The 16,207-nt window shown below is 45.4% G+C and overlaps 1 protein-coding gene across 2 annotated transcripts in view; it reads left to right on the top strand.

Annotated features, from left to right (window-relative positions):
- The window catches only part of ZFYVE26 (zinc finger FYVE-type containing 26), a 64,369-nt gene that overhangs the window by 24,346 nt on the left and 23,816 nt on the right, over positions 1-16,207 (top strand). For both annotated transcript variants that reach the window (XM_065940251.1, XM_065940252.1), the window contains exons 17-27: positions 1,173-1,292; positions 1,387-1,551; positions 2,745-2,963; positions 3,562-3,664; positions 4,501-5,246; positions 7,320-7,516; positions 9,091-9,195; positions 10,922-11,044; positions 11,432-11,608; positions 12,915-13,161; positions 13,895-13,993. In XM_065940251.1, coding sequence (XP_065796323.1) covers positions 1,173-1,292; positions 1,387-1,551; positions 2,745-2,963; positions 3,562-3,664; positions 4,501-5,246; positions 7,320-7,516; positions 9,091-9,195; positions 10,922-11,044; positions 11,432-11,608; positions 12,915-13,161; positions 13,895-13,993 — 2,301 coding nt within the window. The remainder of the gene's footprint in view (positions 1-1,172; positions 1,293-1,386; positions 1,552-2,744; positions 2,964-3,561; positions 3,665-4,500; positions 5,247-7,319; positions 7,517-9,090; positions 9,196-10,921; positions 11,045-11,431; positions 11,609-12,914; positions 13,162-13,894; positions 13,994-16,207) is intronic.

Below are 16,207 nucleotides of genomic sequence, written 5' to 3'. Positions count from 1 at the left end.
TCACAGGACTCAGCATACAGTCATACTCATGGCTACAAGTTATATCATCAGAAAGACACAAAGCAAAATTAGCAAAGGGAAAAGGCTCATGGGATCAAGTCTGGAGGAAACCAGACATAAGCTTCCAGGAATTCTCTCCTGCTGGAGTCACACGGGACATACTGAACTCCTCCAGTAGTAAGTTGTGACAACAAACAAATATGAAATGTTGGCTACTGGAAGCTCATCAGTAACCCAGTGCCCAAGGTTTTTATTGGGGGCTGGTGACAGAGGCACCCTCTGCCCAACATGTACCAAACTTCCAGACTCTTGGAAGAAAGGCAGGTGTTCAGCATAAACCACACCATACAAACAGTTTAGGCACAATCAATAACTTCCATCATTTAGGGAAAATTTTATCAGGGTAGAAAAGCATCTACCAGTCAAGTTCGGAGATGCCAGCCAAGGACCAACCTTGCCAGCAAGGCTTTCTGAGGATAGCAGTCTCGGGCCTTCTGTGTTAACTCTTTTATGCACACCCTTCCAAATCACTTCTGAGCTGTTGGCTTGAAATCCTTTAATGCTGACATAGTCCTTCCAAGAAAGTGTACTGTGGCATACACAATGCTGTTTTTACTGAACAGTTTACTTCCCCCTCGTCTAGCACTTATATTCTAAAACTGAATGAAGATTATATAATATTCAAGCCAACTGGTCTCATGCCAATCAGGAATTAATTTAGTACCTACTGCATTTCCAGATTATCCAAAGTTTATGGAGCACAAGAGAGGTATAAGGAATAATCTCTGCATAAAGTTCTTTATAGTCTAGTCAGGGTATCAGGATACCATTTAAAACAATTAGAGGAGACTGGATCCCAGCTCAAATTCTCAACTAAGAAAGGTACCAAGGCAAATCCACAAGAAGTGCCTGGTTGGCTTGGGACAGCAGTTCCCCAGGAATACCAGAGCTTCTGGCTCTGCTGCTGTGGACAGCTGAGGCATCTTGCCACAGATAGCCCTGGAACCACAGGCATGGAATACGCCAGGTTTACTGGGCTACTCAATCGGCACAGCATCTACCTCCCCCTTCATATTGAAGGAGATAAAACTTTACACGTAAATACAGGACTTTCAATCTCTGAAAGTACCTTATGTTTTTTCTGCATTCCCCCTTGATTCCTCCATTTCCAGGTCGCCGGCTAGACCACGTATTCGTCAATGCTGATGGCATTCGAGGCTTTCCAGGTGTTCTTCAGCAGATCAGTAAGATTCTCAATTACCCACTTGTGTCAGCCTGGCAAATCAAATCAGGTGAGCTGCATAACTACCTTTTTTTAATCTCCTGGACTCGGAACGTTGGGTTAGCATCAGACCTGACTTTTTCTTTCTCGTTTGCTCTCCACAGAGAGTGGAGAGGATAAAGGAGGAGGTCCCCCACGGTGCAGCATTGCTGAGCTGCTTCAGATGTGTTGGCCCAGCCTCACGGAGGACTGTATAGCCAGCCATGCCAGCCTCTCGCAGCAGCTGGAGCAGATCCTGCAATCGCTGAGAGAAGCACTAGAGCTGCCAGGTACCAGTCCTTCTGCGAGGGAGCAGTTACGGTTGAACTAGGGGAAGGACACAGCGGAGCGTGAAGGAGCACATTGGAATGGAGGCTTAGGACTCAGAAGTGGGCCCTTGTGTGTACGTGCTGAGTCGATTCAGCCATGTCCAACTCTTTGCCACCCTATAGACCGTAGCCCGCCAGGCTCCTCTGTCCATGACATTGTCCAGGCAAGAGTGGGTTGCCATGCCCTCCTCCAGGGGATCTTCTGACCCAGGGATTGAACCCCAGTCTCCTGCATTAGCAGGTGGGTTCTTTACCATTCACGCCACCTGCGAAGCCCAGAAGTAGGCCCTACCAGCCCTGTAGTTAATCAGGACTGGTCTTGTAACTAATCCCACCTGTTTCCCCACCTCCTAAGTGAAGGGATGCTTAGCGTACCATTAGCTGGTACACATTTCTTATCCCTAATGAGAGATAGACCCAGAAGTCACTCTGTAAACATTGACCAAACCATCCCCAAAAGAGTGCTGTGCATTTTGCAGAGGAGTTCCACCCCAGAGACCCTGAGATGAAAATGGAACTCTTCACCCTGATTTCTCCAGACTCAGAACTCTTCCTGGCTGAGAATCACTTGCACAGGGGACCAACTTGGGATTGTATGGTGAAAGTCACTCAGTCATGTCCTACTCTTTGCGACACCAGGAGCTATACAGTCCATGGAATTCTCCAGGACAGAATACTGGAGTGGGTAGCCTTTCCCTTCTCCTGGGGATCTTCCCAACCCAGCAGTCGAACCCAGGTCTCCCACATTGCAGGCAGTTTCTTTACCAGCTAAGCCACCAGGGAAATCCAAGAATACTAGAGTGGGTAGCCTATCCCTTCTCCAGCAGACCTTCCCAACCCAGAAATTGAGCCTGTGTCTCCTGCATTGCAGGCAGATTCTTTACCAACTGAGCTATCAGGGAAGCCCTTGGGATTGTGTAGCTGCCTCATAAGTGTAATACCCAAGCTGTAGGATGCCCCATGCAGTATATATTTGTATTTCTATTTTACAAACTTAGGATTTTATAGCTGCCTAGTAAGTATAATACCGAAGTATAGGATGCCCCATGCAGAACTGAGCAGAGGTTCAGTTCCCATATTGTGTTGGAAATTGACCCAAAGCCGGATGCACAGACTCAAGACTGCATGCCTTCTCCTCCCATAACTCTCCCCAGAGCCCAGGAGTACCCCCCTCTCCTCCCTGGTGGAGCAGGTGGCCCAGAAAGCTCCGGAGGCTGAGGCCCACCCTGTGTATATCCAGGCTCAGCTCCTCCAGAAGAACCTGGGCAAACAGATGGCAGCAGGCGGCAAGCAGACTGACTACATGGGCGCCTTCTTCAAGTACTGCAGCACCCTGGCTGCCGTTTTCCTTCGGAGCCTGAGCTCTGAGCCTGGTGAGTAGCAGGAAAAAGGAAATATAGTCAGGACCGGCCTGCAAGTATCTAGGGCGAGGAAGAAGAAGGCACACGACAAGGCGGTTCTTGGTGCAGCAGTAGCCAAGAACACTGGATTTATAAGGTCCTCTCTTACACACCTCTGCATTTTGGTCACCTTTATCTCCCCAATGCCTCATACAGTACAGTATGTTTTGACGGTATTAATGACTCAAACATACTCTCTCAGATCTTCGATCTACTGTGGATATGAGAACTGAGAAGAGGAATTGAGTCTGTTTAAAATGCCAGATGCTTATTCGAGTCCACAGAGCAAGTGTTACCTGCACTTCAGTCACATGGAAGGGAGCAGAAATTGCCCTTTGTGGCTAGACCTGTTCACTGAAGTGTGTCTGTTGTTGGAAGTCTCTAGAACCGTGGTAAGGCATAGATAAACCTGTGGTCAGCATCATGTCAAGAATACCTTTTACCTAGAAAAATACCAATGAAAGAACTTTCCGTGTAGTTTTGACACTATTTTTGTTGTTGTTGATTCTGGAAGATAGGGCTCTGAATGTTGCAGTTAGTGGTGCAAAAATCACTTTCTTTACTTTTGCAGATCATGTGGAGGTCAAGGTAGGAAATCCCTTTGTTCTCCTGCAACAAAGCTCTTCCCAACTGGTGTCACACCTTCTGCTTGAGCGACAAGTACCCCCAGACAGGTAGGAGCCACCCCATGAGAGTCAGGCATGGGCCTTCCTAATTGTTTCATCAAGGAAATCAAGGGCTCAGTGGGGCTGTGTTCGAGTTCAGTATAGGAAGGGGGGGATTTCTTCAACTTTTCCATTAGTTTGCAGTTACTCTTATGCAGGCTTCATTAAAATTCAGTGTGCCTTGTTTCTTCCTATCCACATCTAAATAAAGGGGTTAAAATCAGATTAAAAATAATTAAATAAATTAAATTAAGGGGGGACTCTACTTAAGAGTAGGCTAAAACCCAAAACATTGATAACATAATTAGTTGGCTAGGCTATAGGAAAACAAGTGTTCTCATAGATTACTAACAGGATATAAATCTGTGTACAGTCCCTGTGGGAAAGTAGTTTGTCCTTGTCCATTAAAATGACAATTTGCATTTTTGGCAGTCCACATTGGGAAATTTATCCCGAAGCTTTATTATAGGTATGAAAAATGCTATATGTACTAAGTCATTTTATCACAACTTTGTATGTCATAGCCATTGTCCACTAACAGGAGACTAGTTAAATTCAGGTTCCTCCACATAATGGAATGTTGTGTAGCTATTAAAAAAAAAAAAATGAGGGGCCTCTCTGTAGACGGATATCGACAGATCTACCAGATGTGTTATTAAGTAAAAAAGCAAGGGGCAGGGCATTGGGTCTAATAGACTGCCTTTTGAGTTAAAAGGAGGAGGGGAATAGGGGGAAACAGAGAGTCTGCATTTACTTCTGTTTGTTTAAACATAAAGAAATTTGGAGATTGAGTGATGGTGCCCAGGCACTCAGGCCTTGCACGCCCTCTGCTTCTCTCCCTCCAGGCTGGCAGCCCTCCTGGCCCGAGAGGGTCTGAGCCTGAGCGTGCCGCAGGTCATTGTCAACTGCTGCTGTGAGCCCCTCACCCTCTGCTCCTCCAGGCAGAGCCAGCAGACGTCAGCGCTTCTGACCCGCCTGGGCGCGCTGGCCCAGCTGCACACCTCCCACTGCCTGGGTGACCTCCCACTTTCCACGCTGAGCTCCCCGAAGCCAACGGAGAACCCCGTACTGGAGAGAAAGCCCCCTTCCTCCCCGAGGGATTCACCACCCCCAGCCCTCACCTCCTCCGCCTTGGCCTTTCTGAAGTCCCGCTCAAAGCTGCTGGCTACCGTGGCCTGTCTGGGGGCTTCCCGGGGGTCAAAGGTCACCAAGCCCAGCTTGTCATGGAAGGAGCTTCGTGGTCGCAGGGAAGTGCCTCTGACGGCCGAGCAGGTAGCCCGGGAGTGTGAGCGCCTCTTGGAACAGTTTCCTCTGCTGGAGGCCTCCCTCCTGGCTGCCTGGGAACCCCTCCGAGGGTCCTCCGAGCAGGGGCAGAGTCTGGCCGCGAGTCTCTGTGGCCAGGCCAGTCTCTCTACCGTCCTCCTGGGCCTCCATTCTCCCACTGCCCTGGACGTGCTCACCGAGGCCTTCGAGGAAGCCCTGGTGGCTAGAGATTGGCGCCGGGCCCTTCAGCTCACTAATGTGTACGGACAAGATGTGGACGACTTGAGCAGCATACAGGATGCGGTCTTGAGCTGTGCGGCGGCTTGTGGTGAGCAGAAAGCTGTGTCTTCCTCCTTCAGCAGTGGTAATAACATTGAGGGTTCACCGAGTGGATCATCGCATCTGATCCTCACAGGAACTCTCGAGAAAAGTGCCACCATGGTCTGATGATACTGAGAGGCGAGCCGGGCCCAGAGCGTGGGAAACTGCCCAGAATAGTCAGTGGCGGAGCAGAGCTTAGAACCTAAGCCCATCAAACTTTAGGACAGGCAGTCATAACCAGTATTCTCAACTCTGCATATCAGAATCGTTGACAAATGTTATAGACTACAAATATCTGAGCCCCATTTCCAAAAGCCCATGATAAGGTTCAGGAAAGTGTTTGCTTTAAAAGAGCAGTCAGGAAAGTTTTTCTGTAAAGGGCTTTGTAGGCTCTACAGGCTTGGTGGTAACCACTTGGATCTGTCATTACAGCATGAAATCAACCATAGACCATAAACAAGTGAGCGTGGCTGTCTTCTAAGAAATCTTTATAAAAACAGACCCTCAGGGGCTTCCCTGGTGGTAAAGAACTCACCTGCCAATGCGGGAGGCACTGGTTCGATCCCTAATCCAGGAAGATCCCACCTGCTGGTGGAGGCCAACAGAGCCCACAACTATTGAGGTGGTCAACTGTGCTCTAGAGCCCACCATAGTGAGAAGCCTGCACACCGCAACTAGAAAGTTGCCCCTGCTCACTACAGCTAGAGAAGGCACGGGCAGGGACAGAGACCCAGTGCACTCAAGAGCAAATAAATAAATGATTTTTTTAAATTATTTAAAACACACACACACACGCCTGTTAGTCAACTCCTACTATAAAAGCTAGTACACACACACACACAGGGGCCTGTTAGTCAACTCCTACTATAAAAGCTAGTGTACACACACACACACACACACACACACACGCACACGCCTGTTAGTCAACTCCTACTCTAAAAGCTCCCCAGACACACACACACACAGACGCACGCATGCACGCACGCCTGTTAGTCAATTCCTACTCTAAAAACTCCCCAGGCACACAGACACACGCACGCACGCCTGTTAGTCAACTCCTACTATAAAAGCTAGTACACACACACACACACACACACGCCTGTTAGTCAACTCCTACTCTGAAAGCTCCCTAGTCACAGACACACACACACACACACACACACACACACACACGCCTGTTAATCAACTCCTACTCTGAAAGCTCCCCAGACACAGACACACGCACACACAGACGCACGCACACACGCACACACAGACGCACGCACACACGCACGCACGCCTGTTAGTCAATTCCTACTCTAAAAACTCCCCAGGTACACACACACACACACGCACGCATGCACGCCTGTTAGTCAACTCCTACTCTGAAAGCCCCCCAGGAGACTGACGTGTACCCAGGGGTGAGACTGGTGACTTTCAGCCCTCCACTAGGGGGAGCACGAGCCGGGCAGGCTGTGGGTAGGGGCCTTGGCTTCTCTGTGGAAAGGGGAAAACCCTTCCTTGAGAAGGTGGAGAAATCCACTGACCGGCTCTGAGGTCTTAATGACTTGGATGGAGTCTGTGTTTCAGCTCTGTGATGTGGGAGTGTGAGAGAGAGAGCTGCTAAGTAAAAACAACAGTTAAAAAAGAACAACCTAGTTTGCTTGCAGTAACTTTCAAGTCGTAATGTAGGATACGGCATGGAAATTACAGGGAAAACTGAAAGTTCTGCTGACAAGTTGAGTCTGAAACGGTGCTGTGTATGCAGCTTGCCAAACCATGGAGCACCTCATCTGTTCTTCTGTCTTCTCTCTTTTCATTCTTTCTCCCTTTTTTCCTTCCTTTCTCCTCTCTTCTTTTCTTCTCCTCTCTCTTCAGAAAGTCCCATGACTTTGATTTCACCTGCATAACAAGAAACAAGATATAGCATCTGTCTTCATCATAGAATTGCTCCAAGTATAAAAACTAATTCAGGTCAGATGTATCTTCAGGATCCTCCCAACTCCTGTTTTGTGAAATTGAACACAGCCCTTCTCTTAAGAAGTAACTTGGACTCTTGAGCTCCCGTGCCAGGCTTGCTGAACATCTTTTTGTCTTATAGACAAAGAAGGTTGGCAGTACCTGTTTGCTGTGAAGGATGCATGTCTGAGAAGTCGGCTAACGCTGCAGTTTGTGGACCGGTGGCCCCTGGAGTGGTGCCTGGAGATCCTGGCCTACTGCCTTTCAGACACAGCTGTCCAAGATGGGCTGGAGTATGAGCTACGGAGAAAGCTCGTGGAGCTGCAGGTGTATCAGAAGGTATAGGACCTGGCATCAAGAGAAAGGAATCTGATTTCGGTATTGACCACTTGGTGATGTCCATGTATAAAGTCGTCTCTTGCGTTGTTGGAAAAGGGTGTTTACTAAGACCACTGTGTTTTCTTGGCAAAGCTCTGTTAGCCTTTGTCCAGGTTCATTTTGTACTCCAAAGCCAAACTTGCCTGTTCCTCCAGGTATCTCTTGCCTTCCTACTTTTGCATTCCAATCCACTATGATGAAAAGGACACCTTTTTTTGGTGTTAGTTGTAGAAGGTCTTATAGGTCTTCATAGAGCCAGTCAACTTCAGCTTCTTCAGCATTAGCAGTTGGGGCTTAGACTTGGATTACTATAATATTGAATGGTTTGCCTTGGAAATGAACCGAGATCATTCTGTCATTTTTGAAATTGCACCCAAGTACTGCATTTCAGATCCTTTTGTTGACTATGAGGGCTACTCCTTTTCTTATGAGAAATTGTTGCCCACAGTAGTAGACATAATGGTTATCTGAATTAAATTCACACATTCCCGTCCATTTTAGTTGGCTGATTCCTAAGATGTCAGCATTCACTCATGCCACCTCCTGCTTGATCATGTTCAATTTACCTTGCTTCAGGACCTGACATTTCAGGTTCCTGTGCAGTGTTGCTGTATACAACATTGGACTTTACTTTCATCACCAGACACATTCACAATTGAGTGTCATTTCTACTTTGGCCCAGCTACTTCATTCTTTCTTTCTGAATCTATTAGTAATTGCCCTCCACTCTTCTCTTGTAGCATATTGTATACCTTCTGATCTGGGAGACTCATCTTCTAGTGTCATATCTTTTTGTCTTTTCATGCTGTTCATGGGGTTCTCAAGGCAAAAATTTCCTCAAAGTTTGCCATTTCCCCCTTCAGTGGATCATGGTTTATGAGAACTCTTCACTATAACAGTAGCCATTTTGAAAGGGATAACTAAAAGCGAAAATTTCCCTTTAGTTCAGCCTTTCAAGTGAAAGGTTCTTGTGATGTATGTGTTTTATTCAAGATCAAGAGGCTTAGGGAGATAGATTTACGTGGTACAGCTACATAACAAGTAGTATATATATGCTAATCTTTCTAAGTGTACTGGTAACCAGAGTCCAGAGCCCAACTAGGGAAAGTGAAAATGGCAACTGAAAAAGATTTTCTTTCCACTCTTCCTCAGCAGTTTTCATGCTGAGGTAAAATGTTGCATGAAGGGTGATCCCACAAAGCATTCAAGCCAGAAGAATAACCTGGATAGAGTTTTGAGATAAAGGAGCAAGGGACAAGTGACCCCAGAAGACTGAACAAACTGCAAAGGACAGAAGCCACTGAGAACTGTTCTACACTTGTGGCCTCCCCACTCAGCCTAGCTCCCTGGTTATACTTGCCAGATCGATTCACTCATCTTTGCAAACACTCTGCCCCATTAGTTCTTATTCCCTCTCTCTCCTGGCAAGTTTGGCACAGAGACCTGGGGATGGCCCATCCCCGGAAACTCCAATGACTTGTTCCTGGACAGAGAAACTACAGTGTGGTTTGATATCTTTTCTTGTCTTTCCTTAGATTCTAGGCTTGCAGTCTACCCCCATGTGGTGTGACTGGCAGGCCCTGAGAAACTGTTGTGCTGAGGACCCATCGACTGTCATGAACCTGATTCTGGAAGCCAAGGTACCATTTTCCTGGGTACTATTCTCCTTCCTCCTCTTTCTAGATTTACCCCTCCTTAACCAGTTAGGTAGACTCCTTTCCATATGTCACGGTTCACATTTTTTTCTATAATTACCTAACACTTTTTTCTCTTTTTTATGAATGTGAAACTTACCACCATTCAGAGAAGTGTAAGGACTAAGACAGTTAATGCTTTTGAACTATCACCCTTGTTTTCATACAGGAGATTTCCTACACTGTTCACATTGGGGACAGAATACATACCCAGCATGGAACTGCTGCATCATGAGGCATAAGCATCCTCACCTTTACTAAGATGTTACCACATTGTTCTGGCCCAGTTATTCTCCTACTCACAGTCCCTATTGCTCCATCTTCTTGGCAATTTTGGCATCACTTTTGCCAATAAGGTGGTATCACATCATTGTTTTAATTTATGTTGCCATGACTACTAATGACCTTAACTACCTTTCCATGTGATTGTTGGACACTGAGTGCTGAGTAAATTTTTTTTTACCCTTTGAGAAGCTGATATATGTCATAGTTCAAAATATAGATGTATTTATTCAGGTGCTGACTCATCCAGGAAACCTTTATTGACCACTGTGCCAGATAGTGGTGAAACAAAGGTCATTAAGCTTAGCCTTTGCCTTTGCCTTTGTGCAACTCATTATTTTGGGAAGGGGTGGGCGGGGCAAGGGTGAGGGGAAATGCGAGCCATATCCCTAGGTGATTGTGATATTCCAAGTGACAGAAGCAAGCCCAGACTGTGGTGGTGGCACAGGCAGGGCATCTAATGTAGCCTGAGAGACAAGGGAACATCCTGAAGAAGGTGGCCCAGGCAGAGTTGTGGGGAGAGCCTTCCAGATGCCACCATAGAATGCTCGGATGTAGCTCTGAGAATTCCACTCTCTGAAACTTTAATCCAGAGTTCCCAAATTGGAGGTGGGGATGCAGGGAGTAACAAGGGTTGATATCCATGGAACCCAATACCAGCATGTTTATTTGACCTGTGCAGTAGTAGTCTGCAGAATTTTTAACTTTTCATATTGATTTCATTGCCAGCATTGGAATATAGGGAGATTTTTCAATTAAAAAAAGTGTTTTTGTAATTTTTTTTTCTGGCCATGCCACAAAGCATGTGAGAGATATCTTAGTTCCCTGACTAGGAATTGAACTCATGTCCCCTGCAGTGAAAGTGTGGAGTCTTAACCACTGGACCACCAAGGAAGCCCTAAAAAATTTTTTTGAAAAATTTTAAACTCTGGCAGCAGTGGGCCTACACAGTCATATGGCAACAGTCAGAGCTGAGTAGGCTCTGTCTCCTTTGACAATCCTCTCAGCCTTCCCCACTTCCTCAGTGTCTTCCCAGCACTGACCAAGTGTTAGTGGCTGTATGTCATCTGTTTCTTTTTTATAGGAGAGCTAAGAGGAAAAGGACATCTTTAGCTGCCTACTTGCACCATTTTCAGAACTTACCTTGCCAATTCTGGTCCTTTATGATCCCACTTTAATCCCACATTGAAGTTCCCATCAACACTTCCCAAATTGTCCTGGGGCTTTGGCAGATTCGGGACTGCTGAGAAAAACCAGGCAAGAGTTGAATGAGTGACAAGGCCAGGATTTTTTTTTTTTTTTTAACATTAAACATTTATTAAGCACTTACTTAAGTGCACTGAAAGGCCAGGATTTTAAAGGGGTTGAAGTCATGTGTGTTTCCTTCCAGGAGTATGAGTTGTGTGAGGAGTGGGGCTGCCTCTACCCTATTCCAAGAGAACATTTAATCAACCTACATCAAAAGCATCTCCTCCACCTTCTAGAAAGAGGAGATCATGAAAAGGCTCTTCAGGTAAGCTTCCAACTCTTCCCAGTTTTCTCTGGGGAGGGATGTGAAGGTTGGTCGAATCAGATGGCTCTGTTCCTACTGGATCCCATTCAGAGCACTCACAGTCTCAGATCTACTCCTGCATTAGCTGGTTATAGTCACCCTGCCTCTAAGTGCCAACTCTACATTAGGTGCCAGGTGGGCAGCTGGGCCCAAGATCCTGCTGATCTCTGGTCCTGTCAAAGTCATCATTTATGAAGCTAAGGGGTGCTGGGGGAAAAAAAATGAGTGCAGAGAAAGGGTTAATCCAAAGTGAATAAATTGAAAGGTTCAGTTTTCAAACAAAACAAGGCTGGACTAAGAGTTCTTCTACAGGCCTCACCTTTCTCCTCTACCTTCCTCCTGCAACAGCTTCTACAAAGAATTCCCGACCCCACCATGTGCCTTGAGGTCACAGAGCAGTCCCTCGACCAGCACCCTAGCTTGGCCACTTCTCATTTCTTGGCCAACTACCTCACAACCTACTTCTATGGAGAACTGACCGCTGACCGACACCGTGAAATCCAGGCACTGTACATGGGATCCAAGGTCAGGAGGAGAAGGGGCTGTCAGGAAACCATGATGGTCCAGCTCCCACTTCAGAAATTGCTCTTCCAGGCATCTGCCTTCCTTGACCTGTGCTATACAAAATCTTGACCCCAATAGCCCACCATATCCCTTAGAACTTAGCATTGCCTACTGCTCTGCCTCCAAAGTGAGTTTTACAGTCCTCCTAAGTTCTCTGTATGCTTTGCCTGACATCTGCTGTATCAAGGCTTCTAAATTCTTACCATGAATTAGAATCACCTGGACTTTCTAAAAATAGCAGTAGTTGACCTCCATCCTGGAGTATTTACAACTGAACTTTTTGGGACAGGGCCTGCCTGTTTTCCAGAAGGATTCTGATGTGAGGATTTAAAACTGCTGCTTTAAATCCTTGAAACTACTCTGTGCTAAAGGAAAGGGGTCAATTGTCTCTGCAGTGGGATAATAAGTCCTTACCCTTGATGTGTAACCTAGGTGGAAGAAATTATAAGCTAATTTCAGTAGAGTAGTGTTTAGGAAAAGATAAGGCCTTCTAACTCTGATAATGATTGTGATTGGCAGTCATACTGTCCCCTGAGTATAGAACACACCGCATGAATAGACCCAGTGCTGGTAGAGCCATGAACATGACTACCAACCTACTTGCTAAGAGTTCAACCACGTAAAATGATCCTAGAGAGGATACACCTGTTTTTCTCTTTTTGGATGTACCGTGCCAGAGTGGAATCTTTGAAGACGGGCAATGATCAGAGCCAGTGAACATATTTCAAGCCCAGTGCTAAGAACCCCTAGGAAGAATTTAGAGTCATCATTCACCTGTAGGACCCTGCAGGTACCAGGTTTAGTCCACCTTATATTGCTTATTCTAGCAAAGCCTCAAAAGGACAGAATGGTGACTTTAAGGATCAGGCAGAAGTCAATCATGCCTGGTTAGTCTAGGCTGGGGGTTAGGAGACCAACACCTGTGAGCCAAATCCAGTCCTCTGCCTGCTTTTATAAATCATGTTTTGTTGAAACACAAGCATGTACACTCATTTACCAGTTGAGTAGTTGCCACAAAGACCTTATGGCCTATATAGTCTGAAATATTTACTATCTGAACCTTTCCAGAGAAAGTTCCCCTCATCTTGATTGCCACTGAAGGATTTAGCTCGGAGTCCAGCCTTACTTCTTTTCTAAAAGACTCCCAGCCAGCTGGCCAAGAGGCCATTGGTCCCAGATACCCTTCCCACTTCCCCGTGAGAATCTTGACTTTCTTCTGAAATTCATATCTTGTTTCCTTCACACTGGGGCTCTACCCCATTCCCAGGTACTGCTGACCCTGCCCGAGCAGCACCGGGCCAGCTACTCCCACCTGTCCTCTAATCCCCTGCTCATGCTGGAGCAGCTGCTCATGAACATGAAAGTGGATTGGGCCACTGTGGCCGTGCAGACTCTGCGCCAGCTGCTGGCCGGCCAGGAGATTGGCTTCACTGTGGACCAGGTGGACTCGCTGCTTTCCAGATATGCAGGAAAAGCCCTGGATTTCCCATACCCTCTGCGGGAGAAACGCTCAGGTAACGGCCAGCATGCTCAGTGGGGGTTCTACATGGAGAAGGAAATAACTCTGCTCCATCCTTAGTTTTCATTTCTCCTCTTTTATGATTTTGAGTTGATAGAGAATGAGAGGATACGCTTCAGGAGAGAGAGCTCTTTTGTATAGGAGAGCTCTCAGTCTTGGAGGAAGTGGCAGGCTAACCTGAATGAAATGTTGGTAGATAACCGCCATGTGCATAATAACATAAAGATTCGGAAAACAAGGCATGCTGAGAGTGGTCTGTCTAGCCTTAGTGCAATGGGCTCTTAAAGTGCCATCATTTTGATTTGAGGAGTATTCCCAGGGTCACATCAGATGTCACTAGTATGTGAACTGATTCAGTCTCTAATAGAATGAAGAAAATGAAATAAATGAGGGCTAATGTTCCCAGCCAGCTTTTTTTTTTTCTTACTCCCTACCCTCCAGGACCATCACTTAAGTATCTTCTGCTTCCCTCTGGACATCTTTAGATTTATTTTGTAAAATCCTAGTGTCTATACATCACTTATCTCACATGCCTAACTTAGTTTGTTTATTGAGGCATTTGAAAAGCATGCTTATGACTGTCTTAGAAGTCCTTCTGTCATTCTTTGCATGCCTGGTAGAATCGTGGGATGACAGCGAAATCAACAGGGCTTTGAACTAAATTCCTAGCAAAACAAGTGAGGTTTGTTTATGGTAGAATGATCTGTCAACATTTTTCTTCCCTGCAGACTCTGTGACTCACCTCCAGGAGATTGTCAGTCAGGCTTCAGACCTCGAGACCTTGTCTAGGTCACCATCAGCCGAGTTCTCTTCTGCTGCTGCTCCTGGTAAGAATGAGTTCTGAGAGTTATCCATTTTTTCAGTTCAATCTTGCCTTACTCTGATTTTCTGATTCTTTTGCTGCTTTTTTCATTTCCAGTCACAACATTCTTATTGGTTTTGTTGATTTGTTCCAACTTTGTATATCCCAGAAAACTCAACATATGAATGATTCTTATCATTTGCAATAGTATATCTATGAAGATTCCACAGTGAATTAGCAGATACTGAACCATTGCTCCTAGGGAAAATATGCTTGTATGTGTGTGTATGCTTGTATGTATACATATGTATATATATATACATATACACACATTTCACATACATTATAATCTCAACTGAATACAATTCATCCCAGTAGATTCTATTTACTTTATTGTACAAAAGAAAAAAAGAGGCTCAGAGTGTTAAAGTGACTTGCCTGAAGCCACCCCATCCACGAGTGCATATTGAGCATTTGGGATTCAAACCCTGTCCAACCATCCCCAGAAGTGAGCTTCTTGCACTCCCTGCCTCACTGTCCCATACTGGCTCCATTCTCTGGTCTGCTCTGTATGAAAGCTGAAATAAGAAAGCAAAACATGACCTTATTCAACCGTAGATGAGGACCTGCATAATAACAAGCCTGCAACTCAAATTATTCACCACTCTATAGGTGTCTGCAAAAGCAATGCAAATACCGATTTTGAAGTTAAAAGTAAATTTTAACAAGCAGGCAACTTCACAAATATGGAATCTACTAATAAGGAGGATCAACTTACTTAGTCATCGTGTTCATTCTGACCCTGTCCTACAGGTAGTTATTTATTTATTGCAACCACACAGGGTGCAAGGTCCTTGAAGTCTCCTGCCATTTCTCAGTCACCCCTTTTCACCACTGCTCCACTCCAATCTCCTGACTTTTGCCCAATGGCCTGCACTCAGAAGAGGCTCAGCAAGTGTTTGTTTTGCCAACAGTCAGGAGAACAGACTCCTGGGGAGAGGTCAACAATCCCTCTCCTTCTGGGTGCTGCTAAGAGTCACTGTGTATTCAGTTCTCTTTTTCTGTGACCTGCCGACATCATTCTGCTAGGTACTGTACCATCCATCTCCTTAGATACCATAAAGCAAAGTAGCATTTTGTGGTCCAACTTTTAGAAGGAGCCATGCTTCAGGATAATCAGCAGACCTGACAGAAGGGCTCAGGTATACAAGGATATGAGCAACTTTTCTGCATAAGGCAGCCTGAGCAGCTTTGGTTTACTTAATTTTTTCTTTATTTTTTATTATAGAAAATTTCCAGTACACAAAAGTAGAAAGAATAGTGTAATGAAGTGTCATGTACCTATTACTCAGTTGCAATATTTATTATCTGAGTATGACCATTCTTGTTTCATCTGTACCCCTGTCCCTCTACTGGATTATTCTGAAACAGATCCTAGATATCATACCATTTTGCTCATAAATAAAACAATGTCTATCTCGGGAGTTCCCTGGTGGTCTAATGGTTAGGGTTCAGGGCTTTCATAGCTGTGACTTGGGTTCAGTCCCTGGTCAGTGAACTGAGATCCTAGAAGCTGCATGGCATGGCCCAAAAAAAGCCCCCCAAAACCAGTGTATACCTCTAAAAGGTAAGGAAATTTATAAAACAAAACCATAACATCATTCTCATAGCCAGAACCAAATTAATGATTCCTTATTATTATAAACTATCCAGTCAATATTCAGATTTCCCCAGTAATCTCATGAGGAATTTTTTTAGAATTGGTATTTCTAGAATCAGGATGTAAATAATGTCCACACATGGCATTTGACTAAACTCTCTCTTAATAAGAATCTCTCTTAATCAGCAGGTTTCTATACCCTCTTTTTCCCTCTACCTCTTTTTTATTTGTGAAGGAAACTGGTTCACTTGTCTCGTAGAGCTTCCCACACTCTGGATTTTGTTGACTGTCACCCTATGGTAATCTAGGTCTCCATTCCCTTTGTTTCCAGTAACCTGTACATGGATCTAGAAGCCTGATTTGATTCAGGCTCAATGTTTTTTGGCCAGTATATTTGATAAGCGGTCCTGTGCCTTCCATCAGGAAATGCACAATGTTCTTTTTTTATTTAAATCACCAAGTTCAGAAACATGGCATATTTATTTATTTGGCTAGGCCAGGTCTTAGTTGTGGCATGTGGAATCCAGTTCCCTGACCAAGAACTGAACCGAGGCACTGCACTGGGAGCCAAAAGTCTTA

Source organism: Muntiacus reevesi, chromosome 7, assembly GCF_963930625.1.
Source record: "Muntiacus reevesi chromosome 7, mMunRee1.1, whole genome shotgun sequence".
In the NCBI taxonomy this organism is placed as follows: Eukaryota; Metazoa; Chordata; class Mammalia; order Artiodactyla; family Cervidae; genus Muntiacus; species Muntiacus reevesi.
The sequence above is the reverse complement of the archived record's forward strand: the minus strand, read 5'-3'. Positions and strand labels throughout refer to the sequence as shown.